The 17609-nt window shown below is 37.5% G+C and overlaps 1 protein-coding gene across 3 annotated transcripts in view; it reads right to left on the bottom strand.

Moving 5' to 3' along the window:
* Positions 1-15568, bottom strand: part of MYSM1 (Myb like, SWIRM and MPN domains 1) — a 35260-nt gene extending 19692 nt beyond the window's left edge. For all 3 annotated transcript variants that reach the window (XM_047084527.1, XM_047084528.1, XM_047084529.1), the window contains exons 1-8: positions 15479-15568; positions 11065-11140; positions 9272-9342; positions 7158-7235; positions 7042-7065; positions 5852-5930; positions 2570-2668; positions 6-778 (exon numbers count right to left, since the gene is read on the bottom strand). In XM_047084527.1, the coding sequence (XP_046940483.1) occupies positions 6-778; positions 2570-2668; positions 5852-5930; positions 7042-7065; positions 7158-7235; positions 9272-9342; positions 11065-11140; positions 15479-15561 (1283 nt within the window). In that variant the 5' untranslated portion in view covers positions 15562-15568. The remainder of the gene's footprint in view (positions 1-5; positions 779-2569; positions 2669-5851; positions 5931-7041; positions 7066-7157; positions 7236-9271; positions 9343-11064; positions 11141-15478) is intronic.
* Positions 15569-17609: the final 2041 nt, after the last annotated feature.

Raw genomic sequence — 17609 nt, 5'->3', positions numbered from 1 at the left:
CTTACCACTGATCCAAAATGTAATTCCTAATTTTCAAATAGCGTTCTGGTGTTTTAGCTTGGCGCCCCTCAAAAAACTCAGGAATTGCTTGTTTTTCTTCTTCTTGAATGGTATTTCTATCTATTTCCACTTCTTGTTCTGGTGGCTTAAGCTCTTCTTCCTCGTGGCTCTCCCCCTCCATTTGGCAGGAAGAACGAAAAAGCATTTCTTCATCACTCAGATCTTCCCGAACTTCACAAAGCTCTGGAGAAGGCAGCTGCCTGGCATCGTCTATTACTCCATTTCCATCATGTTTTTCACAGCTTTTCACCAGTTTATTACATTTCTGATCATTTAATTCAACTGATTTTTTGTCACTAGTGCTCTGTTTTTCAGTCCAAAATGTAATTCCTGAGCTTGAAAGTACTTCCATTTCACCCTGCTTTGTATTCTCAAAATATTCCTTGGAAGATTTAGATATGGAATCTTCCTGGTTGTAAGAAGCAATAAATTCTCCTTGACTGGTTTCATGACTATTACTATTAGGAATGTTTAATAAGACATCACTGCCAGGAATTTTGGGAGGAGCTTGAGAAGTCACCTCATCTGCCTCATCTGTAATGTCTACTTCTTCATCATCAGATAACTTTTCAATTTTTATAGCATTCAAGTTGGGATCAGCATGTCCCCTTAAACCTGATGGTGTCCAGGCCTTTGTGCCTTCATCTTCATTTTTAATCTGAAGACCACTGCTGCTCTTCTGATGTGGTGTTCCCTTCTCTGGACCATCTAATTTTACCTTATTAAAAATCAAGATAAAACCCCCATATTAACATTTAAAAATTTAACCACTGGTACATATATGATAAATACAATTATTAAACCGAGTACATGTCAATGGCATACCTTTATTGTGCTTTCCTTCTAAGGACTGATTCACAACTGCACTTTAAATGTAAAATATCATCATTTCAAATTTCCATAAATATATTTGACTCATTTATGGTCTGGTGATTTTATTAATCAAATAATCATGACCTATGTACAACTACACTTGTTTTTCCATTTTAAGTTTAAAACAGGAATCTGGTGTAGATCAACCAGAGAATGAACCAAAAAAAAAAAAAAAAAAAAAAAAACAAACTGTCATACAAAGGGATTCTTTAAGATATTAAAATATTTTTAATGGCTTAATTCTTAGAATGTCAGATACTTCCACTGATCATTTTTTATAAAGCTAAACAGATCATTATTTAAAGGAATCTATGTCACATATCTTTATTTAGTAAATTGAAGGTAAATACAGCGATAATAGAAACAACTATTTTTCAAAGGTTCATTTAATAGAGTTCCAGCATTATACAGCTTATAATTTAAAGCATGAAATTATCTTCCATATCTGCTATTATAGACATAAATATCTAGTCAAGGAAAAGAAAACAATTGTCAATGAATATAAAGGATTTAAAATAAAATCTTTACATAAATGGTTTTTGAAAAATCTTGTACATGACTGACATTCCCAAGGATGACAGCTCCTAAAAAAGAGCTTATTGTGATTCTGTATCACAATAGAACCCCAGGATCCAGTACTTGAGGTTAACTGGCTTACTGTGTAAAGAACAAAGGGGTAGGAGGAGAGAAAAACAGATGTGGACATATAGCCTGGAATAGCTTTTAACAATCTTGCTATTTACTCGAAGTCTCCTGTTTTTACCCTAAAAATTCAGATAAAATTTTATATTTCATAAGATATTAATGTCTCTTTCAACATCACAGTGTATCCTTTCACCCCAAATCTTTGAGAAAGATTAACACTACAAGATGTTGTGCATGTTTGAATCTGAGAAGCATGGAAGTGCGAATAACCAAGTTAATCTTTATTCTCTTCCATAATACCTTGGCCATGGTGGGCTGCCCTGTAAATGCTTTTGTTTGGTTAAAGACGGAGCACATGATTGATGTATAATGAATCCATTCCATTACCTACTTCCTATGCTCAAATGACACTAAGAGAAATCTTGTATACAGGGTAAAACCTATTATTTGCATTAAAAGAAAACAGCAAGTATCACTTAAGACCCTTTCAAATTCTGTATAATTGTGTTCCCAGAACTCAAGCAGAAAACATATTACAAATTTCTAAACATCAAAACTACATGGTTAAATATAGCATAGATTACTTGAAAGGATAAAGCACTAGACCATAACACTGCAACTTACTGAAGTTCTCAGATAATTTTACATAAAAATTATAAAAGTTTCACTGCTATTAAACAGATTTTAGAATCATGTTAACATTTATGGCCCCTAAGCTCTAATCATTCTTAAAAGCTACAATGCAGCCAATCTTTAAGAAGAAAAGGTATTTTCCAGGAAACAATGACTTCCAATAGCAATACTCAAAAAACTAAAGATATGCTTTCAGATTTTTGAAGATAAACATGTGTTAAGTACTTTATGAATAAAAAATACTTTTATTACGAAAACTTCAGACATTGACTTTAATGCCTCAATTAAAAAGCTACTTTTGCTTACTAATTTTTATTGCAATTATTATTACTGACTAGGATATTTATATCCTGCTTACCTTATTTTTAAAGTACTGCCTGGCATAACTCTTAACTTGTAAAACAGTGCGACTTCCAATTAGCTTTGCAATTTTGGTCCACCTTCGGCCAAATTTAGCCTATATTATCAAAATGGAAAAGAAATTGATTTTGATTAACTTAATATTCCAAGCAACTGTCACATTAAGAAAAACCTAAAAGAACAACCCATCTTTATTTTCTAAAGCACTCAATGAAGTCTCATATATAGCTAAGATTCTTAAACTCATTAGAACCTAGACTTCTGAAAACTGACCAAAATGATTTAGAAATTAGTTTTTACAGCTTTCAAGATGAAGATGCACCACTTATATATTCCTAACACTATGTATTCATATTGCACATTATGAGGTTCCCAACCTAAAAAACAAATGCCTCAAAAAAGGGAGGTTATATTTCCCATTTATAGAATCAACTGATTATATTCTGACACTGATTTCAAAATATCTTTTTTTTTGTTTTAAACCCAGATCCATGGGTTACAATACCCATTACCTATCCCATAGTACTTTTACTCTACACGGTATGGCAGTACACTGACTTACAAGAATGAATCACAAATGATAGGACCTGCAACCAACAGCTTCCTGTAGCCCTGTACTGTTTAAGGCTGTGTGCCTGGGAACAATGAAGCTGTGACAGGAAAAAAAATGAGACCCAGGGGGGGAGATCTGGAGGTTTCTGAAGTACAGAAAGAATGCAATAAATTTTTTTTAAACTATATTTGGTGTTCTAACTTTTAAGTTTATTTTGAGAGAGGCAGAGACAGTGCAAGTGGGGGTAGGGGCAGAGAGAGAGGGAGAATCCCAAGCAGGCTCTGTGCTAATAGCATGTGGGGCTTCAACTCATGAACTGTGTGAGATCATGACCTGAGTCGAAACCAAAAGTCAGATGCTTAACTGACTGAGCCACCCAGATGCCCATGGGAATGCAGTATAATTTTAAAGCTAAAAGGAATTTTTAAGTGTCAACTCTATTACTTGACATATAAATCTTCACAGTAGTTCTACAACTCAGGTAAGCTGATCTCAGGGCCAGATTTATAGGTCACGTTACGACATTTACAGGTCATGACTTACAGTGGCAAATCATCTTCAAGACCTGACCCAAATAATAAATTAGTTATATACTTATTTCTGATATTCATGAGAAAATCTGACACATGAACATTTCTTAAAACTGAAAGTACTTTGGGGTGCCTGGTGGCCTGGTCAGTTACGATTCTGACTCTTGATTTCAGTTCAGGTCATGATCTCAGGTTCATGAATTCGAGTCCCACATCGGGCTCCGTGCTGACAGTGCAAAGCCTGCTTAGGATTCTCTCTCCCTCTCTCTGCCCCGCCCTCCCTAAAATAAATAAATAAACTTAAGAAAAAAAACAAACTCAACGTACTTCTAGGATAATTCTTAGTAAGTATAAATTAAATAATTAACAACTATCTTAAATAATTTTTCTCCTAACTAACACCTAGCTGAGGGCAACTTACTGCAAAATTAGTTATATTTATTGTGGGATGAAGGCAAATGAATAACTTCGTAGCATGGAACACTTCTGGACGCAGCAAAGATCTGGACAATTGGGGCTGTAGGAGCTTAGGCATTATGAAAACTGGAGATGGTACACTAACAAGGGGAACAAAGAAAAAACTCACCAATTTCAAAACAGAGAAAAAAGAGAGCTCTATGCCCAAAAAAGGGGAAAGAAAACTCTTCCTTCATCATTCAGTACCACACAATTCCCTTCCCTAAAGCCTGAGAGAATTCAGTGTATAAACAAACTATATCAACAGGTTAAAAAGGCTGGGAATACAACCAATAGTTCCATGTAGTTTTGTGGGAAAACATTCTAAGTTTAAAATATCTGTTTATGTATACAAGTAGATATCTATCTATCTATCTATCTATCTATAAATATATATTTGCTTATATAGGGACAAAATATCTCTGGAAGCATACACAAAGAACAGATGACAATGGTTGCCTCCGGCAATGAGAACTAAAGGCAGAGACAGGAGTGATAGGGGGACTTAACACCCTGTAACTTTAGATACCCTTTGAATTTTGAGCCATGCAGATGAAGTCCCTATCATTACCACCAGTGTCAACAATAATCTAAAAATTTACAACCCATTATTGGGTGTGTATATGTGTGTGTGTGCGCGCACGCGCACACACGCGCGCGCGCACACACACACACACACACACACACACAGAGTCTTCAGTAAGGGGCAAAACACCAAAGCAATCAGCAATCTTAAGTAAGTGACTAGTTAATTAAAGTTCAGTTATAAAAATGATAATCATGCAACAGAATGAAATACCAATATAAAAAACATCAACAATACAGGATAAAAACCTCAGGAGGAGATAAAACCTTCAAGATAGTTTATTTATTTATACAAAGACATCACAGAATATATAGATGTCATGGTGATAACTGTAAAAATACAAATACATTTTATTTCCCTCATCTGCAGAAATGTTAACAATGACATTTCAATTTGCATTCATAAATCCCACATAAATATTACATAAATATCCTATATATAAGTATATATCATTTCAAAATTAGCATAATACTGGGTAACATGTACCTTAAAGAAAAAGATACAACCTACACTTAATAGAAAAAAATTTCCAAATATTTTCTTAAAAGTTTCTTCATGTTAGTAGGAGAATTTTCAGAATTAGAAACTGGCGTACTTTTTTTTTTCTATTATGTAACCTGTGGACATTTAAATAGATCTCAGTGAAACATTCATGCGAAAGAAGTATTTCTGGTCTTCCACTACATCCACTAAAAAAATATTCGGACTGTGTGCACGATGCCAAATATCTGAATAAAAAAGAACTCAGCTCATTATGCAGACCGTTCCAAATATACAAGTTTTTTTGTTTTTCTGGGTTTTTTTCCCCCCCGAAGAGAAAACATCAGATAAGTATTTTCTTCCTTTTAATCTAGGTAGTTGGTGTTATGTATACAGACAGAGCTCAGTTTCCTGGGTTTTACCAATACCAAAAAAGAGTGGGGGGAGGATGAAAACTATCTAAAATATTGATCCAAATCTATTTTAATATTTTAGTAATCTAGACACGAGTTAAAAGGAATTCTCTCATGCTATACTATCAACATCGCCACTACAGAAAGACTAAAGATGTGATCATTAAAAAGAAATCTCTGGTCTCTACAAATTAACCTTATAATTCTATTAATATTGGCTTCTAGAATTATTTTACTATAAATTAAAAATTGCACTATTTACCAGCCCTTGTTCAAACAGCTCTTTTTCTTCTATCGTCCACTTTACTGAGTAACTGGCTGGTTTTGTAGGAGAGTGTGCCCTGAAGGGAAAAAAAGGAATTGCAAAAAAAAAGTCTGAAATGGAACATTCCATATTTATGCAGCTAAAGGTTACACAGATAGCCATAGGCTAAATTCAATACTGTGTCTAAGAGTTAAAAAGAAGAAGAAAAAGAAGGCTGCAGCCTCTACCTGGGGGCAGATTTACCCTGTCTTGTATACTTCTCTAGCCCAGGATGATAGGAGCCTCAAAAGACATAATCCTTGGGTCTGAGTGAAGATAACACTAAAAGACATCAAAGGAAGTCAATGTGGTAGCCAGCAGGCTTCCTTACACTGGACACAAAGCAGCAGACATTAATAAATTTCCAAATCCTAAAAGGTATATGAGTGTTTAAATTGGCTCCAGAAATATTACCTCTCTGATTCTTTCATGTAAATCTATGTAAATATCAAGCAAGAAAAGAAGAAACTGTGGCATTATGTTTATTACTTCTGAAACGCAGTCCCTTAAGAAATTAAAAATAAAATAGTGATGAAGCTCATTAATTTAATTCAAGCAAACCATTAATCTTTATTAACTTCTTTTTCTTTGTTTGTTGTTATTCAGCGAAATACAAAAGCCAAAGTCTGCTCAGTGCTCAAACCCTTGGCAATTGTAAATCTACCCTTTGTAAGTCTACCCTTTGAGGGACCACAAACGTGAAAGGTTATAAACAATAAATAACATCAAATTTCCTTCAATTACAGGGAAAGAATATTTATAAAATATTAATACTTAATTTCTCTAGATAATTTTTGAAGGCCACAAATTCAAATTAAATTTTTGTTTGAAATGAGTGAAAATTAACTGACAGGACAATAGAAATCAAGCCAATTCCTAACACATTAGCAGCTTTAAAATATTTCCCCACATATCCCTAGGAAAACATCTTTTCCATAACCTAATGGAATGGCTTATGCAGGACCATAATAGAAATTCTGACATATAAATAATATCATAAAATTATCTTGTGGCATTCCAACATCTGTATAAGAAATTTTGATTTTATATTTTTGTACAACCCAAGGTTAAGAGTTTTTCCACAGGCCAACTATAATTTTTATTTAATTCTCCTATAATTTTAGAATATAAAACATATAAGTACATACATGATTTTTGCTGTTTTCTGTAGACTGCACCACATGAAAAAGAAAATAAGGGAGCTTAGGAACACATTTTTAAAAATACAGTTCATACTGTTAAGAGTATTAAAAATTAATTTTACCTCTTCATGTATTTTTTATCACCTTCCTTTTGATCAAGCCAGAAATTTTCTGGAAGTGATTTTTTAGATAAGTAATACCTGTGTAATTATTAAAGAAACTTTTTAAACAATAATAAAATCATGTAATTTTTAGGTGACTTATATTAAGTAGGCACTCATTATCATGAAAATCACACTTGAACCTTAGCTAAACTAGTTCTTCTTAAAACCGTTCCAGGTCTGCAAAAATTATGATGAAAATATACCTCACAAGGCTGTTATATGGATTAAATATTACATGTGAAATCACACAAACATAGCACCTGCACAAAATGTGTGCTACAAAAATATTAGCTTCTCCTATATTCCCTATTAGATAGAAGTGGCTAAGAGAAGAATGTAGCCTTAAATGTTTCATTTAATTTTTTCTTAAAACATATGGGAAATGTAATAGATGAATTTGATTGGTTGTCCAGGATTAACTGGGGACTATGATTTCATAGTTCTAAAGGGAACAGAAATCAGGGTTGTTCTCTACCTTAATTAAAATAACTTAGGTCAAATCTGCTATGGACCCTCCCTCTCAAACTTCTTAAAACTGGCCCATTGTAATACTCTTAGATTAGTCTGAGATGTTCTTCCCTTAACAAATATGGACTATATATCTTGTATGTCAGGAACTACGCTAGGTACTAGGAGCTGAGGACCAAGATACAAGAAAACAAACATCCCTGTCCTCTGAAAGTTCACACAGCTTTCACTCTCATTATTTGTTTCCGTATCTGGAAGTGAGTCAATGACCACTTAAATATTCATTGAGAATTGCAAGGTTCAATGCATTAGCCGATAGCCACATATAAACAAAGATTGTAAAATATCTCAGTAATGTTTTTCTATTGATTAAATGTTGAAATGTTATCTTAGATATAGTGGGTTAAATCAAATATCTTAATAAAATTAATTTTACCTGATTTAAATGTGGCTACTAGAAAATTTAAAATGATATATGGGCCTTGCACTATTTTTCTATTGAAAAGCAATGATCTGGGGCGCCTGGGTGGCGCAGTCGGTTAAGCGTCCGACTTCAGCCAGGTCACGATCTCGCGGTCTGTGAGTTCGAGCCCCGCGTCAGGCTCTGGGCTGATGGTTCGGAGCCTGGAGCCTGTTTCCGATTCTGTGTCTCCCTCTCTCTCTGCCCCTCCCCCGTTCATGCTCTGTCTCTCTCTGTCCCAAAAATAAATAAAAAACGTTGAAAAGCAATGATCTAGGCTGTAGCTATGATGTTGGGGAAAGTAAGAGAATAAGAAAGCCTAAAAGGAGTTAACCTAGGATAATTAAAGGTACACAGACACTCTGAAATCAACATAGCAATAACTGAATAAAGGGAACAGAGAAATTCTGGCTTAACAAGGAGGTAGATATCCATAAAATACAGATGAGAGAGTTAAAAATAACCCCCTGTTTATCAGACTATTAATAATCTTTAAAAATCATAAAACCAGAAATCATTTTGTTCAATCCTTTCATTTTACATATAAGAAAACAGAGTCCCAAAGAAGTTAAATTGCCATCATCAAATTTAAACACGGACAAGAAGCTAGTGGCTAAACTGTGGATAAACATCTACGACTTCTGAGGGAAAAAAAATCTTCAACCTGCAGTTATTTGTTTTGTGCTTTTTACTTAGATTCCTACCATGTAACATCTGTAAATTGGTGGAGTAAGAAGGGAGAACTTTTACATATTCTAATTCTGTGTCCCTGGGTAAGTTAACATCTCTGCGTTTCAGCTTCTATAACTGAAGATAAAGGCCTGGACTCAATGATCTTGGACATGGACTAAAGGTTCCAGCTGACGTAAAACATCCTATAATTTCTATTCAACATTCAGATAGTATAAAGAGTTGGTTGACAAAAGAAACTCAAACATACTGAGTCAGATCTCAAACTCTGCAGTAAAACAGAACCAAAGGAATAAAATGAGACTATTTGCATAGGTAGATAACACATTATGTAACTGCAGTCTGGGGCCAAACAAGATCCATCTAGTAATAACAGTGGTCTCTTTTGTAAGTCTTGCATTTACAGGTTTTTAACCCTGAGAGTTTTACTTTCCTCATGATCATTAAAGGATACTCTTCTTCCAACAACATCTTCTGAATGACAGCTCTGTTCTCTTCACTGATGGTGCTATCCAGAGTCCAAGGCTATTAAAAAATAAATATTTTTCTTTTTATTTACGCTTTTTGAAATTATCTTCTGTCTTATTAAATGAAATACATGATACAAGGATTACAAAAAATAAAAGCTACCATTTACTAAGCACAGACATATCTCTGATTCCCACGATAACACTGTGAGATAGGTGTTATTACTTCACTGATGCATCCACGGCCCCGCTAATGTTTCAAGTGGAAGAGTAGAGAGTTGGTACACAAGACTGCTGGATTCCAAGGCTCAGGCTCCTTGCCCATGATAAAGTCATAATGGCTATCATGTACGAAAAGTTATCAGGTAGCAAGCATGTTGCTAGATATTTCACCTATTTTCAAAACTCACCACACTTTTTTCCCTTACGCCACAATCTCTCCTTAAAGGATCATACTCATTTTCAACTCTCAAAACTTAAATAATTTCAGCTCAGGTCTCTTCTCCAGGCTCCATCTAGACTGTTATATCCAACTGTCTACTCAAAATGTCCACGTGGATATCTAGCAGGCTTCTCAAAATTAACATATTCAAAACTCACTAACATATACCTTCACCTGCTTCTCCCGTGTTCCCAACTTTGTACCCAGCATTATTAGTCACCTACTTATTCAACCTAGGAATCATCCTGGATTCCTCCCTTTTTTCTCAATCCCATATCCGATCTACCAAGCAGTTCTATGTCCAAAACATAATTAAAATCTGACACCTCTGCCACAACCTCAGGCCATACCACCATCTACTCTTGCTTAGGTTGCCACAAATGTTTCCCAACTGGTCTCTTTGGTGCTACTCTTGCTGCATACAAACATGACAGAGCTCTGGTCTGCCTCTCCAACCCTGCCACTCCCCACTTTCCCACGACATTCTAGATACTGGCTTTCAAACAGAGCCTCTGTGCTGCTATTCCTTCTGCCTAGAATGTTTTTCCTCAACTCTTCATGTATCTACTCCTCTTTGTTACTTGTCAACTTAACTGTCACCTTCTCAGTTTCCTTCAAAGACACCTTCATCCAAAATAGGCTCACCCCATTACTCTCAGCCATCATCTTATGTTCTTCACAGTCTATAATTAATTAGCCTACTTATTTATCACCTGACTCCCTTTTAGAATACAAGCTTCTTGTGAGCAAGACTATGTCTCAATTATGTTTCCCCTGAACCTGTCCTAGTGTGTGGCACACAGTAAGTACTCAATAAATAATTGCTAAGTGAAAAAAATGAACCCTGCAACGATCCCCATCTTTTAGAAGAAACTGAGGTTCAAAAATCTGGTAAGTGGTAGGGCAAGGATATATACCTAAATCTAGCTGGCTCCAAAGTTGTTTCTCAACAGGCCATTTTTCAAAGTCAAAAGAAGTTAAGACTAAGTTTCTTTTCTCTTTTTTAATGTTTATTTATTTTTTGAGAGAGAGAGAGAGAGTGCAAGCGGGGGAGGAGCAGAGACAGGGAGACACAGAATCCAAAGCAGGCTCCTGGCTTTGAGCTGTCAGCACAGAGCCCGAGCGGGGCTTGAACCCCTCAGCCGTGAGATCATGACCTGAGCCAAAGTTGGACACTTAACCGACTGAGCCACCCAGGTGCCCCTCTTTTATTTTTAAAGCAAGAAAAATGTTTCAGTATATTACCTCTGCAACTGCTGAGAACCACCAAGCAAGAAAAGAGGTACCCGGGCAATAAGTAGTAGCTTAATGCACCTGATATTTTCATAAAATACTTACAATAAGACCATTCTCAGCTCTCCATGATGAATCAAGATAGTGATCTTGTAAAACAGACGCTGTATTTTCATTGCTTCTGTAATAATTAAGAAAATGGGTAAAAAAAAAAAGGGGGGATATTATGCCAGTTAATGAAAATAATTTACACAGCAGTGACTGGCAGGGTATAGATGTTACGCAAATATTGTGTTCCCTTCTTCCATTAACAGACTTACCAGTGCAGAAATGCCTGCTCTATTTCTTTAACCTGTGATATATACAGTGGCGTTAAGCCACCCTATTTCAACCGCTAACCAGCTAGTCTGTTCACTTCTGTTTGCCAAGAGTAAACAATTTCAAGAGAAAACAAATACCCTGCAGCAGCAACCACAACATGCTCTATGGCTATGAACTAACACTTCAGAGTTCTTTTGATGTGCATGCATATGAATACAGGAATTCAACTTTACAATTAATTCTTTTAGTTATATCTAAAGCATAAAGGCCATCAACAGCAGCACCACCCTCAAAATGAAACAACAAAACAGTGGATCAAAGAACCAAAATAGAAAATACTCACAGTAAAGAGAACAGAAAACTTGATGTTTTAATAACAACTTATATAATAAAAAAAAAATTAACTTGGGTTATCTGGGGGTTTTTCTACATCCATGGGGACTAAACTGTTAATTCTCACTCCTTTCACCAAACTATTAAAAACTCTCTGAAGTCACATTGTTCACTTCTTATGCAAAAAAGCCAAACAGTTAAATTTTAGAAGGCCCAATCTAGGATATAATTAAATTTAATATTTGCTTTTTTATGTCTTGAAGTTATAGTTTCCTAGAAAATTACTGACTTTTCCCAGACCTACTCTAGTGGTAAGAATTTTGTACCTCAGGCTGCAAAAACCTATTTACAGGTTTATACTTTTGAATCCTCAATTAGTTCTACAGTAGTTCTAATAAATTGTGGGACTAATGGATTACGTACAATGAACTAAAAGCAGTTAATTTCTCTCTGCTGTTGATGGCAAAAAGGTTTTAACTCAGGTGTTAACTGTGATTTGGTAGCATTCCAAAGGATTCTGAGACTTGTATCAGCAGAAGGAAAACTCTGCGTAAGGAAGTCTGCCAAGGGTGCAGGAGGTGGGACTAGTATCACTTCAGGTTCAATGCAGGTATCTTTTTACAGTGTTCCTCCATAAGGATTAGCAACTTCCACACCTCTGGTGTATACATCTGGACACCTACCTGAATCTCCACAGGTAGGCATAAATTAACATGTTTAAATCTTAGTTGAAAAATTCCACCCAAATCTGCTACTCTTCCATTGTTTCCTATTTCAAAACATATTAATTCCCCTAGTTGCCCAAGCCAGAAATCTGAACCTGCCCTTATTTCCTCACAATGGACATTCAATTCGTTGCCAACCCTGTGGCTTCCTCCCTTTTCAAATCCAGTCCTTCCACTATATCCACGCTGACCTCTAAGGTCCTGTAGTTTCAGACCCACTTTTCCTGGGTAAGTGCCTAAGATAAAGCTGACACGTCACCCACTTCCCCTTATCTTTTTCCATGTATCCCCATCTGGCCCATATGTAAGTTTTACTGTCTCTCACCCAATAAGAATGTTAGTTCTAGGAGAGCAAGTAGTTACTTTGATAACTGCTATATATGTAGGCCTTGCCATATAAAAGGTGCTCAATCAACATTTGTTGAATGAATGAACAAGATAGGTGGAACATGGGTCACCCAGGTCTATAGAATTACGGAATGAGAATTTTATCATAAAACAAATTAGGGACTGAAGGGAACAGCATGATCAGATTTGGATGTAAGAAAGACTGATCTAACTTCAGTAAGGAATAGAAGAGGGACAAAGAGACAAGTTGAGAGTGAGTGATTATGTAAATATTAAGAGAGGTGACAGTAATTTAGGCCTAGGGAACAAGCAGTATGAACAGGAAGAAGTAAATAAACTTGAGAGGATACTTAGAATCAACAGACCTTTAGCAACCAACAGGACAGAAGGAGTGAAAGAAGAGAGGTAAGGAAAAGGGATAAAGTCTAGGTCTGTGCCTTGAATTACTGAGTGGATGGTGCCATTTATTGAACTAGGGAACTTGGAGAGGCAGATGGCAGGTGTGCTGGGAAAAGTTTGTAAGCTGAGATTGAGGTGCTTATGAAACATCCAAAAACAGATTCAGAGAAGTAGATAAATGGATCTAAAGCTCAGGAGAGATGTGAGTTGGTGATGGATTTGGGAAACATCAGCATGTTTTAAGGTGTAACTTGAAATAACTGTCATTTTTTTTTATGGTAAAAAATGGTTGAACATTGGCAATATTTTACACGTTCCAATCCACCAGAGAGCAATTTTAAATCTTGAGAGATGGCATAACTAGGGGCTGCATGGCTAGTGTTAGTTTTTGTTAGTTTTGTCTGATGACAAAACCCCACGGAACACTTTAAGGACAAGCAGAAGAAAAGGAAGATGAAAACGAAAGGTAGAAGTAAAAGGGAAACCAAAGTTTCAATGCCACCTTCTAACTTTGGTAGCTAGAGTTTAGCAAGTACTTAGAAGTGTGTTTTCAATTAATCCTCAACGGTTCCACAGACGTTGTCATTAGCTGTAACTACATACTTCAAGGGGCACCATTCACACTACATTCCATGCGCCTGGAGCTCCAACATCAGGGAACACCACTCAGCAGAATATAATGTTAATGATGCTCCTTGGAGTTGGGTAAGGCGATGGCTCTGACCATCAGGAACCAGTAACTTTTGTATTCCTGCTTGCATGAATCTAAGATGATCATAGATGTCACTAGCAGACCCAAGGCTCAAGCACATTAGCAAGAGAAAGGAAAGAAAAAGGCAGAAAAATTAAACACGATCAGAAAAATAAAGAACCTATGGTAAAGGGGTAGAGCCAATGCTCTCAGACATTTTGAGTTTCCGAGGCCAACTCACTTCTCTCTGGACTGCAGATAAGTATCCCTTGCTTATCACATGGACTTATTGTGACAAGTAAATTAAGTCATCCATGCAAGAGCACTTGGTCAAGATTAACTTGATCTACACAAATACGAACAATGATTGTTATTAAAGGCTCCTTACTCATCTGTACAGTTTTGCCTAATAGTTTGGGAGAGAATGACTATATGAATTTAATTACTCCTCACATTTTTATACTGCTTTAGTGTTCAGTAGAATTTTAGACCCACTATCTTAATCCCTCACTGGCAAGGTTGGTACTGTTCTCCAAAATTTACAGAGGCCCTAATATTACGTTGGACCATATGAAATTGCCATTTTTTAAGTCAAGAAATGGTCTAAGACTAGCAAATCCACATGGTTCACTCAACCTAACAGACTTCTAATGAGGCTGTTGGCATTTATAAGCAACATAACTGGCTGAGTTTAGAACTGAGGTCTTCCTATTCCTGACCTGATTCCCGACCCGTCTATGCCTCTTCCACTTCTAAAAGGTGACTGGGGAAGCACATTTTAAAAATAGTACGTATCAATTTCTTACTTGGAAAGCAAGCAGCCAAAAGGCTAGATCTCTCAAGCTGGAGATTGTTGCTTAAAACCACATCGGCCTGTTCTCCAAGAATCTGCAAGTATTAAATAGTGACCCCTCACTAGGTCCACATAGTACCTTCCACGGGGATAAGGAGACAGTGAAGAATAAAACATTTACATAGCTTGTACTGTATGCTACAGCACATCCCATGATTACTTCATCTGATGTTCATAACAACCACATGAGGCACACACCATGACTGTCAGTTTACACATGAGCTGTCTGAAGCTCAGGCAAGTTAGATGTCTGGCCCAAGGTCACACTGCTAGCAACTGGCAAGTCCGGCCGATGCAGGAGAACCCAGAGCTGTCCTAAAGTCCTATCCCTTCAAGTCAAGCTGCCTTTCAGGAAGTTTTTCACAACTAACCCCAAGTGAAACCTATGGTCAGTAGGGATGAAACGACACGCCCAAGGTCACACGGCTTAACAAGCGACAGAATTATGGATTCTAGAGCTCAGGTCCCACCCAGAGTTCGCCCTTGTTTTAGTTATTGTCCGGAGGGGGCAAGTGGGCGGATTCTGGCGAGATTCTGCGGTGGAGCTAAAGGAGGAAGGAATCTAATTGTTGCAGAGAGTGCAATGTGCTAGGCGAAGTCGGCGCCCTCGTAACATCCCGGTAAAAGGTTAAACAGCCGTCCGACACTGGCCTCAGGTCCCCGCCCGCGGAGCTCAGGTGTATCTTACAGGCGGGATGGGCGCGGCGCCTCCCTGGCCACCAGGAGACCCTGGCCCAGCGGATGGTCTTCCGCTTCCCTGTTCCTTGCCGGACCCGCAGCCTTTCCAGGTTACTCTCCTCGCACCCGCGCTCCTCCCCATCCCAGCGACACTCGGTCTCCACGCCTCACCCTGGCTGTGCCGTGGATGGCACCACGTCCCCTTCAACATCCACATCCGCCTCTTCAGCCGCCATGATGGGACCTAAACCCATCCGTCCTCCCGAGAGATCCCGCGAGAGGTGGAAGGATTGGGGTGGGGTCTCAGGCGTCACGGGGCGGAGTTGAAGCCTCGTCCAGCCCCTTCCGTGCAGTGGAGGCGGGCCTCCAGAGAAAAAAAGGACCACAGTAATGTGCACCTTGGTTCGTTGGACCCAGTGTGTAAAGTCCTTTGGAAGCTGTTTTCTTTGAAGAGATTGTGCTCTCGGACAAGTTCTTGGCTCCTCACTTGTCTCATTGGTAAAATGGGAATAATGGTAAGTATCTGGAGTGCTGAAAAGTTCAAACCAGACCTGCTTTGAACAATGAAAGGTGACAACAATGAAAGACCCTTACCTGCTGCTGGTTTTCTTTTTTTCCTTTCCTTTCCTTTTCTTTTTTCTTTAAGGAAAAGGATCATTCAGCGATTATATGAAGTACTAAACAGTTTCTATTTTAAAATTCAAAAAATATTTAAGAATGTAACTGATTTTATAGAGATCTTTACAATTAATTAAAAATTCACATTCATAACCATTGATCTTTACAATAACCCAGTAAGGACTGGTATCATCAGTCACATTTTACAGATGAAGGAACGGGCTCAGAAAATTGAAATGACTGGGGCGCCTGGGTGGCTCAGTCGGTTAAGTGTCTGACTTCAGCTCAGGTCATGATCTCACGGTCCGTGAGTTCGAGCCCTGCGTTGGGCTCTGTGCTGACAGCTCAGAGCCTGGAGCCTGATTTGGATTCTGCATCTCCCTCTCTCTCTCTGCCCCTCCCCCACTCAGGCTCTGTCTCTCTCTCTCAAAAATGAATAAACATTAAAAAAAATTAAAAAAAAAAAAGAAGATTGAAATGACTATCAAAGGATATATAGCTAGTCAAAGACAGAGCTAGGACCAGAATCTGGGTCTTTTGACCCTTTACTGAGTGCTCACCCTCTACAAATCATGTTAGGAACTGTGAAAGATAAACACCATTTCTCTCAAATTTTGACTTCTCAAGAAATTAGATATTGGCCTTAAGTATTCATCTACCTTAGGGGCACCTGGGTGGCCCAGTGGGTTAAGTGCTGACTCTTGATTTTGGCTCAGGTCATGATCTCACCATGGTTGGTGGGTTCCAGCTCTGCATCAGGCTGCACGCTGAGTGTGGGGCCTGCTTGGACTCTCTCTCTCTCCCTCTGCCCCTCCCCCTGCTCATGCTCTCTCTCTCTCAAAATAAATTAAAAAAAATTTTTTCTTAAGTATTCATGTACCTTAGCATTTATCAACTCACATTACTATAACTGTTTATTCACTTGTCTGCCTCTAGCTCTGAACTATGAATTCTTTAAGGACAAAGGCTATATCTGCTAGTCTGCATACTAGCCCTTATGCTACCAACATTCAGCATGGTGTCTGACACGTCATAGATGCTCAATAAATATTGAAGTGATGAATGAATGAATGAATGAATGAATGAAACAATTTAAGTGTGCTCAAGACAGCCTTCTAACTGACCCAGGCAGCCTCTCCACTGTCATACCTCCTCATGTCACTTTTTGCTAAGTTTGTACAAAGAACAGAGGACAAAATAACAAAATTTAACTGCCATATCTCTACAATTTCATAGTATGTTAACAGAAAGTTTTTGAATTATCCTATGTTTAGATTTTTCGCATCAAAATGAACTTTTGTAATTATTCCAATCCCTGTAAATTTAGTTATTTGTAATAGCTAACACAAACATGAGAAGAACATTTTAGTTCATTATGATGCTCTGCTTTCCATAAACTGAAATCGAATGAATGTCAGAATAACTTTAGAGTAGAAAGGGAAGAGGATGACTTACAAACAGAGAGGATGGGTCATGGCTAGTATGATCACCTCCCATATCCCAGATATTGTGTAGGATAGAATCGCTTTTGGGCTTCCCAGGAAATCTGCAAAGTAAATATTATCACCCCTTATCCCCCGCCCCCACCTCATTTTAGAGGCAAGGAAACCAAAATTCATAGAGTTACAGTTATACAGCTGAGTACTCGAGGTGAGATTTCAATCCAAGTCTTTATCCCTCTATA

The sequence above is a fragment of the Lynx rufus genome, unplaced genomic scaffold (assembly GCF_022079265.1).
Source record: "Lynx rufus isolate CCGP_SWC_20201006 ecotype Redwood Valley unplaced genomic scaffold, mLynRuf1.p SCAF_2, whole genome shotgun sequence".
NCBI classification, from domain to species: Eukaryota; Metazoa; Chordata; class Mammalia; order Carnivora; family Felidae; genus Lynx; species Lynx rufus.
The sequence above is the reverse complement of the archived record's forward strand: the minus strand, read 5'-3'. Positions and strand labels throughout refer to the sequence as shown.